This window comes from Anas acuta, chromosome 4 (genome assembly GCF_963932015.1).
Source record: "Anas acuta chromosome 4, bAnaAcu1.1, whole genome shotgun sequence".
In the NCBI taxonomy this organism is placed as follows: domain Eukaryota; kingdom Metazoa; phylum Chordata; class Aves; order Anseriformes; family Anatidae; genus Anas; species Anas acuta.
The window spans coordinates 61,392,002-61,414,537 of NC_088982.1; the positions used below are offsets into that span (position 1 = coordinate 61,392,002).

At 42.9% G+C, this 22,536-nt stretch overlaps 1 protein-coding gene across 6 annotated transcripts in view; it reads left to right on the forward strand.

Moving 5' to 3' along the window:
• Nucleotides 1–22,536, forward strand: part of SLC4A4 (solute carrier family 4 member 4) — a 236,480-nt gene that overhangs the window by 73,181 nt on the left and 140,763 nt on the right. For all 6 annotated transcript variants that reach the window (XM_068679251.1, XM_068679253.1, XM_068679254.1 and 3 more), the window contains one exon: nucleotides 7,547–7,726. In XM_068679251.1, coding sequence (XP_068535352.1) covers nucleotides 7,547–7,726 — 180 coding nt within the window. The remainder of the gene's footprint in view (nucleotides 1–7,546; nucleotides 7,727–22,536) is intronic.

Consider the following 22,536-nt stretch of genomic DNA (forward strand, 5'->3'; position numbering starts at 1 on the left):
TCTTTCTGTCATTGATTTCCTTAGATTCTTGCACAAAATGAGAACCCTTCTGTTGCCACCTCCGGTTTTGAAAAGAAGCCACTAAAAACTGCACTAGACTCACTCTGGTCCTGGCAGTGTGTTGACCAGAGCCACATTTAGCTGTGTGCTTGGCAGTACACCAACATTTCCTTCTTGCCCATCGAGGTACAAAGGTGTGCCATGCAGTCTTCTGCTGATGAAACTCGTGGCAGGCTGCATCCCCTGCCAGTCTCATGTGATTTCAGAGCTGCTGTAGGTGCAGATTGCTGAATGCTGGGCATCTCTGCGGAGCAATTTTTCGTAAAGTTAGTGACTTGTTAGCAGCAGGAATAAAAGCCATGTGCTCTAGGTATGTGTCAGGAAGCCACACACATACCTAAAGCTTCCTTACCCTGGGGTTAAGCTGTGTGTCAGCTCCATCCAGGTTTGAAACTGATTGTTAGGCTATGAAAATGGCACGCCTTTGCCTTCCTGTGTTATTAGGTCAGCCTTGCCCCAAAGTTAAATGACTGGGGTGTGCTGAGCGAAGCCCTTCATTCAGGAAGCCTGAAATATCTGCCCCAGTCTTCTCGGAGAGCCTGGATACACACAGAGCAGGAAGTGCAAGTGGCCAGAGCAGTTGGCTTATGGAGAAGAGGTTGGCTATAGAGATGTCTTAGTTGTAACCAAGTGAGCTTGTCCAAGCCTGATGAGGTTTAACATAACTCTCTCTGCTCTCTGGAAAAGTCTTGAAAGTAAAAATAAGGACCAGGTGAAAACTAATAGCTCATTTTCGTTGCTTTATACATTTTTAATGTTAGTTTTTGATCTTGTTTCCTTCTAAGGTGCCAGTCTGAGATTCTTTATGGCCATGCTCTAAGTCTCAACAACCCTGGTCATGTGGAAAGGATTCCTTCTTAGATATGCACCAAGCAGACTTTATCCTTTGATCCTGTAACTTTCAGCTCCTTTCTTGAAATGACCAAGTTTTGTTTTACTAAGCAAAAGCTGTTTCACTGTCACCTTTTTCTTAAGAGAACTGGTGTTTTAAATTGAAGACTGTATTGTAAATAAAGTGTGATCTCTTTCTGCTTGTTTGTTTGGCTGTAGATATCCGGAATGGAAGGAGAATTTCAGTCTTACACAATGTTAGGCTAAAGTCTGTCCTTGGTCCTGCACTAAGATGTCAGGAAGTGGTAGACTGAGCTCAGTGCCCAGATTAACAGAGACCTCAGGCACAGAAGTTATTGTCATACTTAAATAATTTAATCATATCTACTGATTTTTTTTTCCTTATGCGAAGGCAATTATTTCAGTTTGCATTTCTGCCAGAAAACACAGGTTTTCTGGTAGTGCCCTACATTTGGATTATTGCCATGGTCACTAATACGATGTTACACAAATGTGTTTCTATATACCATCCAAAAGGTTTTGTGAAAAGGATTTGTTGCAGGATGAAGCTCCTCAGAACTGCCTAAATTCAGATTTTTGAGAAACCTGAACTGATGTTTGAAACCTGAAACTATTCATAGGTGCATGAAGCAACAGGTTTAGTCTTTATGATTCTTTTGGGGAAGATTCAGTTTTTTTATTGAGGAGGTGGTAAGAAGCAATAATGCTTTTTGAAGCAAATATGGTTCCAGAACTAGTCTAGGAGACAACCGAACACCTGATTTCTCTCTCTCTCTAGGTATTTTTTGGCCATTTGCCAGCAGTATTATAGCATGAATAGATCCACGTGTTCTAAACAGTCTAGACAGTTTGTGCTCCAGAGGCTTTGGGATGTCAAGTTTGGGACTGATGCGATTGCACTGGGAGTAATTCCCTGCCGCTGGCACACTTCCCATGAGGGCAGATCCCAAGCTTTCTTCATGACTTACATTTAGCCAGAACCTCAGCAGACTGTGCCAGGCTTGTCCTGGTTGTTTCACAGAGCTGCATTGCCCCTTGCTGAGCAGCGAGCAGCCATTCAGCACGCATGCATTGCACGTGCACCCTGCCTCTCAGTCTCTAAAAACTGTCGTCCTTTCTTCCTTGGACAGAGAAGGATCCTCACTGACAGACTCCTCAGGCTTGGCTCGAGGTTTGTGCCACAGCAACTGCAAAAGCCACCAGGCAGGGCCTACCTTGTCACACTGAGAAACCCCTGTGAGGCTTCGAGTGAGCCTCAGTGGGCAATGAGGAGCAAATATTTGGATGGAGGCTGGGGTTGTGCAGGCAGCGGGTCCTGAGGCCATGCTCACACAAAAGTTTAGCAATGCAAAGGCATGCAAGTGACTCATGACTCATGAGTAGCAGAAACTTTACAAGGTCAGAAAACTTCAAGCAGATTTTTCACTTTTATTTTTTCAGTACACTTTTTTTTTTCCTCTCCTATTTCTTTAATCCCCAGATTCCCTTAAATGGAAGAACTCCGAAAAGGACTAGAGAGCATGGTGTCGCATTGTAGCAGCATGCTTGAGGGACCTGACCTTTTGGAGTAGGGTGTCTTGGAGCTGCTTTCTTCCACGTGTGCTGAGCTTGTGTGCTGTGCATGACTTGAGATCCAGGCAGTTTCATTCCCAGTACTTCAACAAGACTGTGCTTGGCGAGGACAGAGATGAACAGATATCCTTGCAGGCAGGGATGGAATTCTGCATTTTACAAAACTTAAATTTGGCAATGTGTGAGTGGGTTTTCACCAATAAAACTGATTCAGGGAGACTCGTGTGCCTGTCCTCTAAATCTGGACTCTGAATCACGAGCTGCTTTCTTCAGTAGCTCTTAATGAAGCAGAAGTGGTTTCAACCAAAAATTTTCTAGGGGAAAAATACCTCCCTGATGATGACTGCTTCTTGCTCTATTAATAACGAGATGAGCCAATTTTGCTCCAAATTTGGTACACAGTAAAGTTTATCTTCATGCAAAGAAAATTTAACTTGGAAAATTTTAGCTACAGCAGGAGTAAGTGTGAGGAAGCTGTGACCCATTGCTGTGCTTTGGAAGAGAAAATGCAGGCTGCTTTCACCTGCAGGTCTTGCTGGGCATCTTACCCGTGAGATTTTACAGCGTTGTGAAATTCGTGCCTCTGGTCAACCAAAACAGTTCTGAAATTAATGAGGTGCACACAGAGACCAGTCATTTTCCTGGGGGAGAGTGGGGAGGGAGGGAGGGAGGAAGAGGTTGTGAATGCAGCAGGGTCTATAGGAGGAAACTTGCAAATGGCCTCCATTGGGTGCATGAGAGAAACCTGTGGCTCAGTGGGACCTGGATTATCAGAAGTTTGCCGCTCAGCTCTGCTCCTCCCATCCTCCTCCAAGCTGCAGGACAGTAGTGAGGTGCATGTATGTCATGTTAGATTTATCAGGCATTGCCACTTGTAGTAAATGGTTCTCATGGGAAAGCTCGGTTAGCCCAGTGAGTAGGAAATGTCTCAGAAACCCCGTGCATTGAGGATATGTGTCAATTGTTTCCTTCCAGGCACTTTGGGAAGGGAGCCTAGAAGTTTATCTCAGCGTTCACAACAATGTAAACAGATGCCAAGCACTTACTTCAAGTACTCAGAAAAGGAAAACTTCTTGCTTGGCCACCCTGAACGTGCTGGGAGAGAAAAAAATCAAAAAATTAAAAAGGGGGAGGTAGGGAGAAGGACAAAAAGCTGCATTAAGTAAGTGTCTCCCATGCAGAACAGGGAAAAGCAGCGAAGTAACGTAGATATTTGCCCGCATGTATACAACTTAGTTTCATATCACCAAAATCTGCACTGTGCACACGTGATCAAAAGATTAAAGAGATTGTCCGGTTCTGTTGGCAGCATATTAAAGCATTAAGACTACAGGCTTACTATGATGTATTTGTATTATCAAGCTGACCACAGAATTAGTGATTCAAAAGAGGACCTTGTCTAAATACAAATAGCTGGAATCGCTCCATCCTTTTGCATCTGGCTTTTGGATGTGATTTGGTAAGAATTCCTTGGGAGCAGCTACCGCTGCCTCGTTTGTCCCAGGGACCACCCCCACCTTATGACTGCTGCTTGTGCTCAGATAAAATTCCCCCTTCCCTCTCTTTATGCAGCATTTATGCCATCTGCCGTATTACAGCTGATATTTCCAGTTGCTGGAATAGCTTTCCGGGTTTTGGTTTTGACTGATGTGCCAGAGCTAAATGGTGTCTTCAGGTGCTGACCTGCAAGGTCTCGCTGTAGGTATCCCAATGTTGGCTTTGTGCTTCTGCCCCTGCCCCTGCCCAGGGCCCACAGAGGTTTCTGCCCATGTCTGAAAGATTGTGACGCTGGCACACTAGATTGGAGGCAGCAGATATGGGTCCCTTTCCTTCTGCCACTGTTGTGCTGCCTGAGTTTTGAACCTTGCTGGACCCTGGATTTCTGTTTCCTTTTTTTTTGGTCCTGTTCCCTGAGATGACAAATTATTGGTGGCTGGTACTGTGCCGGGTGGTTGTACAAGCTGTTAGCAGCCTGGAGCATCGGGTGATGCACACGTAGCAGTGAACTTACTGGCTTTTACACTGCAGGCATTGGTGGAGTTTCTGCAGTGACTCTTTTGATACCCTCGCCTAGGCAGTACTGGCTAAAAAGTAACTTTGAGAGGCTTTCACTAACACTTCATATCTGTTAGTTGATATCTTTGTGTCACTAATACTCTATGTATTTGTATATCTGTTTTATTAATTTAGTGTGGTCTTCTGCATAGCTGCAGTCAGTACAGAAACTACAGCTTGCCATAGGCACCAGAACGATGATGTGATAGCGTTCAGGGCCATCGCCAGCACTTGCAGCCCAATTATGGCTGTGGGTGGGCAGGGAACTTCTTTGTAAGCCTCTGCTTTCTATTGCAATTCCCTCCTAACAAATTACTTTGGAGCCGAAATGTATCACATTTACTGCCAGTCTGGGGATGAGTCTGTTTCTTTAAGTAGTCAAATTGGGGAAGCTTTTTTTCCTAATCTTATTAGTCTCTGAGAATTAAGAATGCAGTTTTTAAAAAGCCCTTTTTCAGATGTTTTTCTATACTTCAGTGACTCAACAGTTTGCACTTAAATTTCTCATTTCTCCTGTGCTTGCTTTCCAAAGGAGCTACTGTGTTAGAGGTCTGTATGCCTAAATAGACTTACTGGGCTATGAAATGTGTGTGTAGATGGGGATGAGACAGTGTAATATGCATAGGGTATGAGCTATTTTCATAAGCTTCTGTCCTTGTCTTTGCATACAGCTCGTTATTCCATTCCTTGCAAAGTCCCTGAGCAATGCTATTAGCTCTTTTCAAGTTGCTATCAGGATGGGCAACACTGGTCAAGCAGTCTTTTAAAAGACCTCAGATTGTTTCAGCAAGAAAATTCATGTGCAGGGAAAGGGAAAGTCTCCACACTTTGCAGCTGGCCTTAAGAATATGTGGAATATGAAATGGCAGACGTGGAGTCTGAGAAGATATCTCACAGATAAATCCAGGGAGGAAAGGTAGGAGTACCAGAAAAGCACAAACACACCTCACACGCAGAGCTGCTTACAGCAGTTGAGCAGAAAGTGTCTCAGGTGTCCCTGTGGAAATCTTCAGTTAAAGATCAGTGTCGTTTTTTCCATGGCAAATTCTGAGTTTTAATCAACATCCCCACAGTCTTTATTTATTTAATATTTTATACATACATAAACACAGACACGTATGCCTTTATGCCTGCACTGTATACTTTTGAAAAGGGATTTCCCAGGCTCGTGTCCCACATACAGCTCTGTGGGCTGCCTTGCCACCCTTCACCACAGATGTGGTGATCCATCTCCATCTCTTGGTGTCCTCAGACAAGGTGTCTCATTAGAGAGGAATATTTTGAAAGGCTGTTCTTCATTGAAAAATTATTTTTTATGGAAATTGGGGATTTTGTGATGGGATTTTCAGTTGCTCAGTCTCAAAGACTGGATTTGACCTAATGAGTAATTACACACATGTGTTTAGCAGTGCAGTTAACTGGTAGCTGCTGTCTCTGCCTTTACTGTTGTGCTGGCATTTCCAAAGCAATTTCCTGTGTGTTGCAAATAGGTGGTTAATCTGAAACCAAGTGATGCTGCTGAAAAGCAAACAACAGAAATAGGTGTAGCTTGTAGATGATAGCAAAGAGCAATGCATGCTCGGTAATGAGGGAGAATCAGCGGAGATGGGTAGATAGCAAGGGCCACTTTTCTCCCTAACTTTCCCAAGTGCATGACTGCTTTATCAAGTGAAGCCTGACTTTCCTTACTTGCTTAACTCCATTCTCTCTTCCTCGCGGGGAGCTGCCCGCCAAATGAGTTGGGCTGGGGCAGTGCTGCAGGAAGGATTTGAACTCTCCCAAGGTTGTACCCTCTGCCTTCTCTGGAATATGTGATTAGGTATGGTTGCATGGGGTTTTAACAGCCATGCATTCATGGGAGGTGTAAGTGTACGCTAAAAATAGATGTATGTGAGGTGCTGAGACAGTGACTCTGCAGAGGGGTAGCTTGGCAGAAACTGCTGTTTCTGGGTATGAGCAAAAGTAGCTGAGTGAATATGCAAATAAATACACTTGTTCTCATGTGTATTTGGGGCTCCTTCACTCAGAGAAATGTACTTCAGTAATACAGCATGTGTGTTCAGCTGCACTGGGCTGAAAAATGAGTGGGGAAACCAAATTTTGTCCAAAACATCAAAGATAGCTGTCATTCAAGAGCTAAATCTGAAGCAGCTGTTTTTGAAGCTTAAACTAAGATAGCTGAATTATCTAGGAACAGAAAAAGACTCGTAAATGTTTTCTGTACGTACAAGGAAAGATGTTTATTCCAAACTGGTAGAAGTATGAAAAGCCCTGAAAACAAAGCATTTTTAATCAAACTCATCAAAAAGAAATAACAATTGGTAGATGTAGTTTAAGGGCTTTGGTTTTGAAAGAAAAGCCTGTATGAAAGGGAGAAGGCATAACTTGTATTCACAGTGTGCATACATAATTTGGCACTTAATTCTTATTTTGGAAAGCATCAAGTACTTAGAAATTTGCAGTAACTTATCTTGGTACTCCTTCCTCACTGCGGTATTAAAGTACCCTAGTGGTACTTTGATACTTGTTACTCAGTGGACTAGTGAAGTGATACAAATTTTGTTGCTCTGTGCCCTTCAATTAAGCTGGATCAGTTTGCAAAAGTGAGTGTGTAGTCCAGCCAATGTATTTAGTAAAACAAATGGGAAAAAAATAATGTGGAATGTTTTTGAAGATGATTGTATTTTGTATTGCAAAATTAGTTTGATGGCCTTCTGCGGTTTTTATTTTTATTTTTAAATGAGTCACAAGGACTGAATAATTATCAGCAAGTCTGCACTGGAATGTACTCTCAGAAATGATTGTACAAAAAATACTTTTCAAATGGTTGTTCAAGAGCTCTTAGCTCACCTTTGGATCGAGGAAACACACTATTATTTAATGTTAGGCCAGCAATGATAAATGTTTCACTCACCTATTTGAATGAAACTCAGCATGAACTGTACCTATCAGTTGTGCACGAACTGCATGCAGTCAAAGTTAATATTTGCTGTGCTTCTGTTCTTAGGTCATCACACTATTTACATTGGGGTCCATGTGCCGAAGAGCTACAGGAGAAGGCGGCGTCATAGAAGAAGACCTGGGCACAAAGAAAAGAAAGAAAAGGAGAAAATTTCTGAGAACTACTCCGACAAATCAGACGTAGAAAATGCTGACGAGACAAGCAGCAGCATCCTCAAACCACTCAGTAAGTGTTGGTGTTGGTTGTCACTCACTACAATGGTCTGTTGTCTAGTGATTTGCTCCTGATCTGATCGCGAAGGAGGAAAGTGGATCAAGAAAAACAATCCTCTCATGTTGCAGGGTCAGAATAGTCTAAATCAGTTGCTATTGAATGGTTTCTGTGGCTTGGAAAAGGCTGGAGAGGACATTTCATCCCTGTGTATCACCTGAGTTTGCTACTGAGCTAATGCCAGTCAGTAACAGGCCAAAATTTTAAAAGCAAGTTGACACTGTGTGTAAGGAGATAGCAAGGAAACACAAAGACTGAGTATGTGCCTGGACAGATCGATTGCAGCTTCTGCACTGGCTCTCAGGATGAAAACTGTAGTTCAAGCACCCCCTGGTTTCAGCTCGAAACAACCTCATAGGAGCAGGTTGATAAGAAGTAGCAAGACCATGGCTGTAGGCTCTAAGAAACAAATCCCCTTGAGATTTGACTTCATTGTATTAATAACTTATGATGCTAATAAGTTTTTCTTAACTTTGGTGATTGATCAGTTTAAAGTTCTGTAGAGAAAAAGGAGAATAAAAAGTAACACGACTGTGTGTTTGAATATCTGTAGGGGATGAATATCTACATTTTTGATAAGCAGATGAGGTCTGTTTCTGGTGCCTTAGACCTACATGCATGCTGGAATTGCTAAGCAGAGGAGAAAGAACTGGTGTCGTCACTATGCGTCTCTTCAGTAACATCGTAAGAGACCATCATGAAGTCTGATTCCTCCTGCTGTCTTCTCTGTTGGCCAGAAACTTGTTTTGTAATCTAGAGGATATCTGCTTAAATAGAAGTGGGAGGGAGACAGTGACAGCCTGTTAGAATGGATCATGCCAACAAGGTTTGAATGTAGAGGAACAGCTCAGGATGGTATAGCTCAGATTCTTGAGGCTAATTCCAGGTAGTTGGAGTTTCAGTAAACAACCTGCTTGTAAGGGAGAAAATGCTTTCTGAGCTAGAGGGAGAGAGGAGTAAGCAGGGGTCGTAAGACCTGATCTTTGAAGAAACGCAGGAGTTACTCATTTTGAAATTGTGCTGCTGCATAGTTGCTGCATGTAAAGACAGTAATATGGGATCAGATCAGTCATGTTTTTAGCCTAGGGCCTGTTATTCTCGCTGGTGTAGATACTTCAGAGAATGATTACTGAAAAGAAAAGCAAGTCACCGAGACCATTTGCTCCTTGTAGCTGTAGTTCCCTAGTTGTTCCAAGGAAGTTTTCTTGTCAGCACTCAGAAACCAGTAATTGGTTTTACAGTGAAATAGATATTTGTCTTCAAGAATGGTAGGTATTAACGATTTAATTTTTATATGTACATCTCTGTTCTTTTTTTTGGTGTGCCAGTGACCAAATCTGAAAAAGATACCTTTTGGGGTTCTGGTTGTATTGGTGTCCTAGGGAAATCATTTCTGTGGGCTAATTATACCCATGGTTGAAAACCTGTTTCTTCCATCAGATTTTGATGTGCTGCCTTTTGTTTTGCTAATCAGTGTTTCTGGTTCCTTTCATTTCAGAAAGGGTTAACAGTATTTTTTCCTCTGTTACTGCCACAATTCAGTCTGTTCTTGTCTGTTCTTCTTCAGCATGTGAACACATGCAGTCTTGTCATCTCTCTGCCTAAGAATTTCCCCCATCGTCTTTTCTAGCCTGACCTCTATGCACTGCCTGTTTTTGGAATAGGATCACTTGAATCCCACACAATATTCCAGGTGTCCCATGCAATAGTGTTAGTACTTGCATCATTTGTAACTCTTTCTGCCTTGTTCACCATCTCATGTGTCCATATATATTACCAGGTTCTTGCAGTGACTTGCTGTTGCACACTGGTGGCCGGATCTTTTTACGAGCTGGCACAGTTAATTTAGAACACTGTAAAGGATAGGAGTAGTTCAGATGACTGTCTTGTATTTCCAAACGTTGAATTACGTGTTGCCTCATCATCCCAGGTTTTTTGCCTTCTGAAACTACTATCTTCGTAACTGACCTGAATTACTAGTTTCCTATGCTCTTTTTTTGCTGGCTACCAGCCCTCCCTTCTCTTCTTCTGCATCTGCAGTAACACCAGGCCTCCTTCAGAAATCTGTGCTGTTCTGCTTTTGACATTTCCTTTCATTTATAAATGTCTATTTCCATTTAGGTTTCTGTTGCTTAGGCAGTTGCTGAGTTGAGACAGTTGATGGATATTCAGGTTGTGTCAGCTTTTGGTGGCCCTTGCTGGAACTTGGATGAAGGCTTTTTGAGGGTGTGGATGGCTGCTGTGCACCATGTATCCAGCTGCTCTGTTCACTCTGTCATGGAAAGTATGTCCAAGAGAAGAGCAGTTCTCTTCAGGAAAAGAAAAGCATGCCTCACCAAATTAATCTGATTTTCATTACCGGCAAGAATGGCAGTCTTGCCAATCATGGCAAGAAATCTCAGTAGAACCGTAACTTTTTGTATCTTTGTTCATTGTAATCGAGTTAAGGCCGTGTGGCTAAAGTTCGTTTTCAAAAGACACCTGAGAACATTAGGATCAAAGAATTGAGGAATTCTGAAGGGAAATTCTGTGGAGTTAGAAGATCACTGGAATGAAATATCTTGCATGTATTTGAGACAGCTGTCAGAAGAGTGTATGTGACATACGATGAAGTATCTTTTCTGACTCCACCCTGTGGCTTAGAAGAGTGGGACAGATGGAAGAAGTCTGAGAGAATTAGGTGTATGTGTTTTCAGAGAGAGAGAAAAGGTGGCTACATTCTTGCCAGGAAGGAGGGAGTGTTGAATTTTGTGTTTCTTCTCTGAAGGGGGAGAACAGCAGAAACTGAGCAAGAAGGGAAACAAAGAGTTTGGAGACAGCCAAAGCTGACTTTAGAGAGTCTAAACTTTTTAGAGAGTTTAGAAATCTAATGTGCCTTAGGTTGTTTTACACCGATGCATGGTTATAAAGGGGACTACCCTGGTTAGAGGTAGGCCTGCTGTGCAGGGGCTTGCTGAACCTTCATGGGGGTACACAATGTTTTGGTGTCATCAGAAGAGTAGAAAAATCTGTGCTGGACACTAGAGAAAGCAGAAGTCTTGCACCCACTGTGGCATCTTAAACAGTTCAGCGTCTGCCTCACGAAGGGACCCAAGAATAGAAGGGCAGAGGGTGTTGCAGTTTGCAGGATTAAGGGCTGCTGGGACAGCTGTGTTAATGACCTTTGCATAACGCTGCTTTGCACGGTGGCTGGATGTAACCGGCACTAGCCGTTATTGGCTGTGCTAACCACTAAAAATGGCATCGGATTCCTGCAGGTTTCTGGGACCTCTCAGACACAGGCTCAAAGAATACTCAGCAGCAAATATAATGTGTAAGACACATCTTCAGAAAGGCTTCAGAGGGGGGTAGGGGGGTGGTTATGTCAGCATAACAAGATAAAAAAATAATAAAAGTGCTATTTTTGTAGTTGCTGGTGAAATAGGGGGACTGAGCAGGAAGGTATTTGAATCTTTTCCTTAGAATTGGAAGATGTTGGATTTATATATTATGTTTTTTTTTCCTTTTTTTTTTTTTTTTCCTCAACTATACTTTAAAGCAAGCAAACCCTACTTTTAAATTAAGGAAACACAGACTTCTTGGAGAAATGTACAATGTGTCTAAGTCTATAAAAACAATAATGTACAATAATGTATATAGCTCTTTCTCTTTGTTGATTTTTTGTAATTGTTTGCTTGGCCAAGCATTAGACACTGTCAGTTCAGCTTGTATGTGCTTCTTAGTTTATTTTTCTTCAAATATAAGGACAGTCATAGAAAGAGTCATTCACAAAATCTGAAATAATGAAGTTGTTTTATCTATACTGAGAGCTTTGTTTTTACTGAGCAGAAAGCTTAAGCCAGTTTCGATTCGATACACCAGTTTTATTTCTTGATCTATCCCTAACGACTGTGAAGTCTAAACTCAGATATCTTACCTGAACAAAGGTGATGCCTCAGCTTCTTTGGTGAAAAATCTGCAATCAGATTTTGACCGAATCTGGATTTGCATCACCAGGTCAAGCTGCTTGTACCACAGCAAACGAACCTGATTAAACATGTCTATGGATACAGAGAAGCAAGTAAACAGTCCATAAATGCAAACTTGACTATAAACATTTTGTTCGAGTTCAAAACCGGTCTAGCTGCACTTCAGTATTTGGAAATTGGTGCAGTCTAGAAGTGTCTATACTTTTTGAATAAAATCTGTGTCCAGTTAGTCAAACAAGCTAAATTCTGTGAGTTTCTAAACAATCCTCAGCTCTCCCATCTGAAGAGAGTTAGGGAAATTGAACCCGTAGAGATATGTTTTATCTAAAGTAAATTACTGCTTAGGAAAGATGCCTGCTTCAAAAGTCCAGACAGGGATATTCTCTGATACACGGAGGAGGAGGCATTAAGGCAATGATCCCTCTCCAGAGCCCTTTCAGCATATTCCAGGCCTGCAGGGGCTGTCTCTGCACTCGGAGAGAAATTGTTGTTCACACCCTTGTTCTCAGGCAGGACTGCTGACACTGGTGCTAGCTGAAATGTGGCTTCCTTTAACCACAGACTATTACAGCTCCCTGCTCCAAATGTACCAGCACCCTGTTTCTAAAAGTACCTGCTTTAACTGGCCTTGCCCTGGCTTCCTTCCACTTGTGACCAGTAAGAAGGAAACACTTCCTAGCAGTGGTTCTTTTGTACCATCCATGAAACTGGCATGCAAGAACTTTGGGGAAAAAATTGTATTGTTATTTGTATTTTCATTACCTTAAGCAGGCTTTAAGTGCCTTCTTTTTGTCTGCCTGAAACATGCTTGAGAGTTAGAAAAGACATAAAGATTTATGTTGTCAGAGCATTCAGTTGTTTCTAGAATACCCAACCTGCAGAAAGAGCAGCATAGTGTATTGAGAGAGTTTGGGTGAGACAAAGTTTTCAGGGAAAAAGTTAAGTGATCTTGTAACGCTAATGGCTGCAGTATTGACCTGCTAGGGTTTTAGGCACAATCCAATCTGCCAGGCCTTGTTAACCCACTTGGTGGGGTGAAGGGAAGATTCAGCTGGACAGAGAAAAGAGTCGAAGTGCAAAGCCACAAGAAGCTTGTCAGCTTCTACATGCAGGCATATGTAGAGGTGTCAGGCCTGATTCTGCCTTCTCAGCTCAGCTGATTGCTTATCTCGATATGAAGCAGATGGTGTAGTTTGCTTTACTTGCAAGGGATGAGACGAGAGGAACAAGACAAGCAGATAGATGCTGCTTCTTCAGGACAGGCTGTGATCTGAACCCATTTCCCTCTTCCTCGTTCTTTACTACAGACGTATGGAGATTTTCCCATGAGGAAACGCATCTCTGCTTGATCTGGGAAGGGGTTTCTTCTCATTGTCTGGTTGCTCTCCAAGTTTATTTGGCTCACCTCCATGATACTTGTTTGAGGTGGCTGAAACCCAATGAAAGCCTGTCTTTCAGTAAGCACTATAGCAGCAGGCGGCATGTAGCACCGTGTCTGTGTATGCAGCAGCATGAGCTTCTTTGCAGAGATGCCTGCACTTGTGCAGAGCTTGCTTAGATTGTCCTGGGCCTGGCCAAGCCCTGTGCCCCTTAGACACACAGCAGGTGTAGAAGGTACATGTTAATAAAGATCCAAATCAGTGTTTTGAGACTCTGATGTTGTGTTTTGAACAACAACGCTTGGCATATGTGGTACAGAGTTAGGCTGATGTGAGCGATACGGCAGAAACAGAAGTAGAGAATGTGTGATGCTTTGGCAGAATGGGAATTTCTCATCTTTGTTTAGTTTATCTGTTCATGGCTGATGGTTTCTGGCATCTAAGAAACCATCAGCGTGCATTCACGACTCTGAATTCAGTGGCTAGGGTAAAAGAGCTTTTGTAGGCAAAGGAGATTCCAAACGAACGGAGAGCAAGAAGCTCAAGCTATAAAAGTACCCATCTATTTCCAAAATATTTTGGGGAATTTCATCTGTAGTCAAGGACTGGTATTATAAGCTGTAAAGTAATAACTTGCAATACTACACCTCACTTCAAGCCCTAAGGCATTTTACATAAAATAATCACAAAAATGATACCAGCAACATAGGTAGCAAAAGATTGAAAATTCTCTATTGTTCAGACTGATTTTAAAGCTAAATGGCAATATTCATCCTCAAACCCTGTTTTGAGGAGGTTAACTAGAGTTATGACTTGCATTGCAAAAAAAAAAAAAAAGGTTGAAAGGAAAAGAAATGTAGTGCTTGTAGTTTATGGGAAATGTGCATTACAGGGTGCTCAACCCCATTCAGTGCCAGACTTGAGGAATGTTTGTGATACCTAGCATTGGCAGTGGATTCCGCAAGGTACGTGAGCCCAAAAGCAACAAGCAATAACGAGGCACCTGTGAAACTGATAAACTGCTTTATGTAATAGTATTTTCTTAGGACTTGCATCCTTTGAAAACAGTAGAATCTGCTTTTGGGAGGAGTCAAAACATGGCAGGTGGATAAATATAACTGCAAAATATAAATTCTGGAAAACCTTAAGAGGGCTAAGTAGCTGTGAGTTGAGGCCATCTTTCATCTTACCCTGTTGGTTGCAGCTGTTCTGCATATGGTCACATGTGGGCTAGGCATACTGAAGATTTTCTTAACCAGTTGAAGGGTGTGACTATGGTTCTGTTTACAGGACACAGAAACAGGGGAGAGAGGCTGAAAATCTGGAACTGTCTGCAGGAGTGGTTTCCAGAGGACCCGTATAGCAAGAGAGAGGGAAGGGATGCTATGTCATCCCATCAAAGGTTTGTAAAGGTTTGCAGTTTGCTGAGAGAAATTCCTCTTCCACCCACCACCAGTAGTTCTTGAAGGTTTCAGTAAAAAAAAAAATAAAAATCACTCTTGAGCCCTCAGATGTGGGTTAGGAGGAGTTTTGCTGAAGGAGAAAACTTCTGCAGCAGAGTCATTTCATTAAGGTACTATTTGAGGCTTGTGCTGCCATTCTGGATGGAGTGCATCTCTCACAGCGAAGGTGAGGTTTGGTCTGGGTAGATCAGATTTGTTATGCAGGCAGCCACCATTGTAATGATGGTCGAGCATTATCCCAGCCTATGGTTTAATATGCAGCTTTTACCCATTCTTATTTAAAAGGCAGCTTTCTCTCAAAAGTTGTGTGTAACCTGTGGTATGGAAGCTGGAACTCCAGAGAATCCGGCTTTCCTGAAGCTTGCTGTAAGTTTTGGGTACGTGTGTAAGACTTTGCCACCAAATACCTGCATTTAAGTAGTTCTCGGTAGGATGTTTTACATGGAGAAAGAACTGTAATTATCTAAAATGGGTTGTCTGAACCTGACAGATCCTGTAACATCAGCTGGCACCTTATCTGAAAGCTGGTTAATCTCTTCTTGGTTTATCGAGATGCCTTAGGGACATAAAAGATTTTGTGGTGAGCAATCTTGTAGCATGAATTCACCATGCTGATTTGTTTAAGTGGAGGCTTTTTCATTTTTAATCCAAGTACAACAGTTTGTCTATTGGTTCTGGCTGCTGCGGAGCACGCTGAAGTTGTTGTCATTAGTATCTTTAATTTCCTTTACGTTTTGTTTTGCTTGTTGCTTAATGAATACTTTTTTGGCCCTTTCAGGTTCTTCAGGTCTTCTGCTGGGTGTAGGTGCCTAGATACGAGTGGTGCTCTATGTATGCATATAGACACTTAGAGCTGTCTGTCTTTCCAGTGCAGTACCTCTGACAAGGTTCTAGGCAGGGATCTGTGGAGGCCAAGCTTCTTTATTTTTCTTATGCTTTACACTGCTTGAGAACCATCAGGTTTTGAGGTCTTTCTGCCCCGTTGTTCATTGCCTGTTCTTCTAAACAAGTTGCCTACACACGGCCTGAAATGACATTTCACATTGACTGCCTTAAGTGGGACATTGAAGTATGCAAATCTGTCTCTTGTAAATGCAGGAGGTGAAATATTCAGAGCAGCGTGCTGAGGACAGTGCTGTGAAACACTCTGTGCTCAGCCTGCAGGGACCAGGGCTCTCTCCGGGGGACAAGTGAGCCTTCACATCTAGCAAGGACTTGCCGTGAGCAAGTGGGGACTGTGCAGCAGGCTCTGTCCCTGGCACTGCCTCTGAGACAGAGACGAGGATTTATTTGAAACCACTCATGGAAAAAGCAATTGGAGACATCAGTAATACCTTCTGGAGGGGTTTTCCAGGCTTTCTATTGCAGGCCTCTCCTTAAAAGGAGCAAGCCTCACAACTTTCCAGCACAAAATTGTCTCTTCAGGAGCACTTACACACAAAATGGAGAACAAGTTGTGTGCAGTGTTACTGAAGTGATAGAGCAATTTCAGGGCAATATAGCAGGCCTGATCTGCACGTAAACCTGCCTGCAGCCTGAGCCAGAGACCGCTTGTTAAAATACACGTCTTGGACACTTCTGGGCTTGTTCCCATTTGTCTTACACTTGAGTGTGGGGTGGCTGTTTAATTGTCTTTCTTTGTATATATATTTGTGATCTTTTTGTCTTTTCTTTAAGTGCAGTATGTTTTATAATAAACTAAATTTCTGGTGTTGCTTCCCAACTCAGAGTGCTTGCCTTGCGGGCGAAGATCCTGTGTTGTGAAGGACGTCCCAGTTGATTACCATTGAGGAGTGGAAGTTGCCAGTCCAACTGTGGAGCAGTCCATTCATAATGAGATAGAATTAATTCAATAGGGATATTTAAACATCAATTTAGGAAGGCTCAGGCTTGGTGTCTACCCTGCAAGTTCATTAAACCAGCAGTTATAAATAGCAGGAGACAGCTACAGGATTGAAATAAATGTACCTACTTAGCAGAGCAGATGCAGCACAGTCCAAGGGTGTGCCAAGAGTCCTCTTCCCATTAATGTGGTTGGATTTTTCAGCAATCCAATTTATTTCCTGGCTCTTTAAGACAAGGGGTGGGATTTTTCAAAAGCTTTTAGCTTCAGCTGACTACAGTCAGAGCAAAGATAGATTAGTGTTGAGAGTCTTTGAAAAATACCAGCGAGGATGGCCAAGTATCTTAATTTCTGATACAGATATTTTACATAGGGAAGATCAGGAGGGGGATGTTCCCTTAAATGTGTGGGTATCTGAGGGCCTTTAGAGTTTTGGTCTTGAAAAGCTACTGGATTTGTCCAAAATGGTGGAGTTGAAGCATGCCCTTCTGCTGCTCCTCAGATCTCTAATGCTGCGAGTAGCGTATTCAGGTCACACATAGCAGAGGTAAACACAAAAATAATTACTGCTTCAATTGCAAACATGCCCGCTGCGTAGCTGGGGGCCCATCGGAGTGGCTGTTTGGGTGCAGCTGGCCAAGTCAGCGCTGAAGGGTACGGGAAGGTGCTCAGGGGAAGGCAGGCTGTGGGAGAGGAGCAGGTGAGGAGGTCAGCCGTGCCCGCTAAGTGCAGAGCTAGCAGCTGGGCACCGCACCGCATGCTGACACAGCCCTCGTGGCCACTCTGACAACGCAATGGACAGATTGCATAATGCAGGGAGAGACCTCCCGTTACCTTTGTGGCACATCTGGCTGTGCAGGAGGAAGATGGCCACTTTCTGGGGCTGAGTGTTTTGTTAGGGACCTGCCTTCACTGGGTTCAGTGGGGCCCTGCCTCCTCCAAGGCAGGGCCCCTTTCATCCCTGGCAGCTTGGCTTGTTCTGCGGTTAATAGCAGCGAGTGGTAAGGTCAGGAAGCTCTCTTGCTTTTCACTGCAGGGGTTACAAAGCATTAGGTTTCAAGAAGGATATTTTTGTGTTTATGGCTGGGTTCAGGGAAGAGGCTGTGACCTCAAAAAATCTGGAGGAAAGAGGGGGGGCTAGAGGGGGTACTTGAAATTTTGGTTGACTGGCCTATGGGAAGACTTCCTGTAGGTGTGGGAGTGACAGAGAAGAGACATTTGTAGGAGGAGGGTACTTCAAGCAGCAGCTAAACACAACCCCTTTCCCCTCACTAATTACTCCAGCCCTTGTCAGGGAGAGATCTTCTGGATGGTGTTTTATCCAATCTCTTCGGCTCTATTCTGCTAATTGCAAATTCTTGCAGCTCTCACTGAAGCACTTTTATGGGATGAAGGTACATGGTGATATGAGGCTGTGTCTAGATTTGAACTGTCACCCTAGGCAAAGACTTTCTTGTTTTCTTGGCAAGAATAGAGGGTTTTGCACAGCCAGTTAATTAGAACAATTGCTTTCTTTGCAACACCTCTTGAATGAACTTTTTTCTTTTTTTCTTTTTTTTTTTTTTAATTTTATTTTAACTAGACTTCTGCATAAGCTGATCATATAAGTGCTTCTTATAAACACCTATGTTTGTTTCAAACACTTTGTGCTTCCATTACACCTCACATCCACCTCATTTAGGTGTCTGTGTGGCTGAAGTTGGACTCACAGAATGGTGCTAATGGGCAGGGTGGTCTTGCTTTGCCTTTGCTGTGCAGCCGAAGGCCCTCTGTGGTGAGAGTGGGTGCCAGTCAGAGGAGATGCACCGGGGGAGCTGAGAGGAGCAGGCAGCTGCTTTTTGTTCAGCCTTTCGGAGTAAGCAAACAGTGCAGCTTTCTATCGCTGCCAAGGATGTTCACTGTTTCTTTCCTGCACCCCCAATGTATTATGCTTTTCCCTTTTCCCCTTTCAGTGTATTTTTTAAAGTAGTTACTGGAGTGTGCTAATAATTCATTCTGACATAGAGCAAAACTCTGGTGTCTTTGCCAAGCTTTCATTCCTTGCTTGTGACAGCTGGGAAATGAACTAACCTTTTTTTTTTTTTTTTTTTTTTAACTTTCAAAGTTCAGGTTTTGGGTACATGTGATGAAAGGTAAGGCCAGAGTGTTCCTCCTTGAGTGTGTAATGAGACTCCCACGTGTAATAACAGAAAGCAATCGTTCTTGGCAGTGCTGGTTGGTAAGGAAGATACTGAGTGTCTCTGGTGCAGAATTAGTTATTTTCCTGTCCAGGAAGGTATGGTATTTGCAAATTCCCCTCTAGGGTCATTTCTGAAGTTGTTTTTGAGCTGGGGAAAAAGAGCGGTGTCCCTGAATTACGCTATGTGTATGTTAGGTCTGATTAAATATAGGTATTAGGTTAGTACGTGCAGCACATTGGCACACCCGTTTGGATGCAACACAGCATCTGAGCATTGCCCTTCCACCAGCTGCCCCATGTGTCTTTGGCGAGCCCTAAAAGCCTGCTGTTGAAAATCTTCAAAGGGACAGTTATGTCAGGGATCTCGTGTGAGTGAAAATAAATCTCATCTTAATCTACCAGCATTTCCCACGTTATCCTCTCTGGTTGACACTCTTTATAGATGCAGTTTTACATCCAACTCCGGCAAATCCTTTACTTTGAAAAAACCTCCTGCCTGAGAGAAGCTCTGAAGCCTGCTCCCCATATTTTACTTTTTCTCTTCCTCTGCTGGGACATCTGTAGCTCTCCCCACCATGCTTCTGCTTCGTACCAGGGCTGAAAACCAAGGGGATAAAAGCTCCATCTCTTGGGCTTCCTTTCATCTCAAATGCCGCAGTCAAGGGAGTGCCAAGGGTGCTGTGCAGGCTGCTGTGCACACAAGTGTCTGTGCACTGAATTTTTCCCTGGCTGAACTCGGCAGCTTGCCTCTGATATCGTTTTCCTTTCCACAGAGTCAGTAACTTCTCTTAATTTCCAGCAGCATTGAAGCTTTTTTCATTGCATTTCTCCAGCCCCTCAAGTGCCACTAAAGAGTCCTTAGGAAAGGAAGGGCTGCTTACCACACAAAAGCAGCTCTATCTTTGCCATCTTGCACGGTTCCGTAGAAGAAGTTCACAACACAGACTGAAATGTCACCCTCAAACTTTGCTTGTTTTTTGCTTGTGGATTCTTTCATATAGTGGTAATGTCCCTTGGTGATGTTGTTTTCACCTTTAATTGTGTCAAAGCTGGGAGGTATCCAGTAGAGCTTGCTGCCTTACAAAGGTTTATTCAAGTGACTTATGGGTATGTCATGTAGGACTCAGAAAGCATCTTTTAATTCTGGGATTTCAGTGTTTCTTTGGTTGTGATGCAGTTGGACAGATGCTGAAAAGTGACTTGAGTTTGTAAAAGAGTTTTTAAAAAATCAGGATTGTAAGGTGCCCTTTCAAAGCAGTCACAATCGCCTGGGCCTGGAATAACATGAACACACAGGAGAGAATTTTCCACCCATGCACAGGCCAGGGTGATCTCTGCAGATCTGAATTCTGCGTTCAGAGGTTTCTGGATGTATCTGAGATGAGCAGCCACTGCAGTGGAAGAAAAGGCAACGAATGCGATCGTTTTCTTCTCCAGAGAAATGATAATGTGCTTTTGATGCAGATTATTTATACGGCCGGTGCATTTAAAGGCACAGTGTCACATCCTCAGGTATTTTATTGAAAACCTGCCTCCACCGGTTTCTTTGTTAGAAAACAAAACACAAGATTGCCATGGTAATAACGCCAATATAGATAATGGAGCTGTTGAGCAGTTCAGCTTAGGTTATCGACTTCCATGAAAAATCCATGGCCCTGAAAGCACAAGACAAATTTGAATATGATTTATATGAAGTAAATATATAGAAGTGGAGTCATTTCAGCTTGCCTTCTGGTTTTCTCGGCCTGATAATGTTGCAGCCCTGCCATACTTCTAGATTTTCTTTGCAAATTGAGGAATTGATACAAATATTTTTGGTTAAGTAAAAGTTAAGATTTTTAAGAGTCCCTTATAGCAACTTCCCTCTGAGAGTAGAGTTAAAATCATAAAAACCCACATGGCTAATACTGAATTATTTGGTACAAGTTTGAGGTAAAAGAGTTACAATTGACTGCTTTCCATTTGATAGAAGGGATCGGGGCATAACAGAGAAAATTACGTATAAAATAAAGTGATGAATCATTCTCAAAATATCTAAATTTTGCAGAAGGTATGAGTGATTTAATGGTCACTTCTGCCTTGATTAACTGCAAGTTTGCTTGCAGCTTTACACGTAAGCCTTTCTTGATTAAGAATGCTCTTTGCTTTTTTCTTCACCAGGCAGTTTTATTGGAAATCTCCCTTGACCAAAGGTGACACAAGTTACCATGCCAGATGTAAAGTAATTCAATGTAAACTTGACGCTGCCTTTGAAGCCACAGGGTGAATAGCTGTCTACTTTGTGGATTTGAAGTGGTTCTTCAACTTCATCTTGAAACTTCTTCAGTTTCCAGAGAAAAAAGTGCCTCTGGGAAGTTTTTATGAGCTGTGTACTGTCAGTTTGACGTGGAATGTTACTCACATAAACATTGTTTTAGATGGACAAAGTAAAAAATAAGCAATTCCTTTCACAGTAGGGGGAAGACCTCCTTTAACTGGAAGCTCGCTGTGTTAATCTTCTGTCTTGAACTGATAGCATGTGCCGCTATAATTACCTAAGCCACCTTAATTCTTTGCCTAATTCTGTTCTGTGCATTCACGTGAAACTGCTAAGGGACAGAAAAGTCTAAGGAATTTACCATGTGAAAAAAAAAAAATCTCATTTAGAAGCATTTTGATTTTAAGCCAAAGATATTTCCTTGGCTGAGAAGGGCTGAATGGCGTAGGTGATGGTTGGTACTCTAAAGCTGCCCTTTTGGGATTAAACTCTATGCAAATCTGTCGGACAGTGTGGGAACAAGCTATCTCAAAGCTCTAGGTTTCTCTCTGTGTATATGTAAACAAGAGTTTGAAGCACTTCACAGCACAAACACTGGACCTGTCCATTGAGCCTGGTAGCTATTTCATCATTCCCCTTACGGTTCGTACCGTGCGTTTCATACAGTGAGTTTTCTGACTCATGCTTTACCAGAAAGCACAGCTTTGTTCAAACGAGGCTCTGTCTTCCTGATAAACAGGCAAACTGCTCAGCAGCGGTATCACGTTGCTTCTGCATATTTACTTTGTAGGTGTGTGTAGCATGCGTGCTGCTTGGAGGTGACTTGGTGGTTGACAAGTGCTGTACTGGTAGCAAAGAAAAAGTAGCGATCACAGAGATTCTTACTGACTTGATGGTAAAGTTGTGTGTCGGATCTTCGCTGCTGTCCCTGGTCAGTCACTGTCGCCCCAGGCAGAAAAATGCCTCCCCTACTGTATGAGTTGATCAGGCCGGTTGCATGCTGTCTTCAAGATCCCCTGAAGTATGTTTTTTTTGTCTCCTTCCCTTGTTTGAGCAGATATTCTTGGGGGCAAGGAAAGAGTTTTGCAGGCACTGTGATCTCAGCAAGACTTGAAAACGATTCTAGGATGGTTGCTGCTCCACCATTTATTGCCTTTTCATATACAGGGTGGCTGATGGCCTAATTCCCCCCCTGCATCTCTATCAATTTCTCTCCCTTTGGAAGCTCTCTAATAGAATTGAAACATACTGTTAATAAGTAAATGGCTTTAGCCCACCGTCCCCAAAAGAATTCCCTCTTCCTAAATCCAGCAGGGCAAAACAATGCTTGGAATTAATGGGCCAAGCAGTTCTAGCAAGATGATGAGATGAATAGTATCACTGAAAAAAGACACTCCCCAAAGCAGTGCAGCTCTGGCTCCAGGAATCCAACCCACCTTCCCTAGGAGTTAAAGCAAAAACTCAGTGCCCCAGGGCTATAATTATCTCTGTGGCACTTCAGCTCCATGGATAGGAGCTAGTAGGAAAAGAGCAGCTAGCTGAACTGCAGGTGTACTCTGGGCAAACTGGGATGTAGGATGCCCTTAGTGATACCGCCCCGTGAAAAGTGTTATCCCCAAAGCAGAGCTGCGGGAGATGATATGGGCTCGGTTGTTCAGTGCACAGGGGAAAAAGGG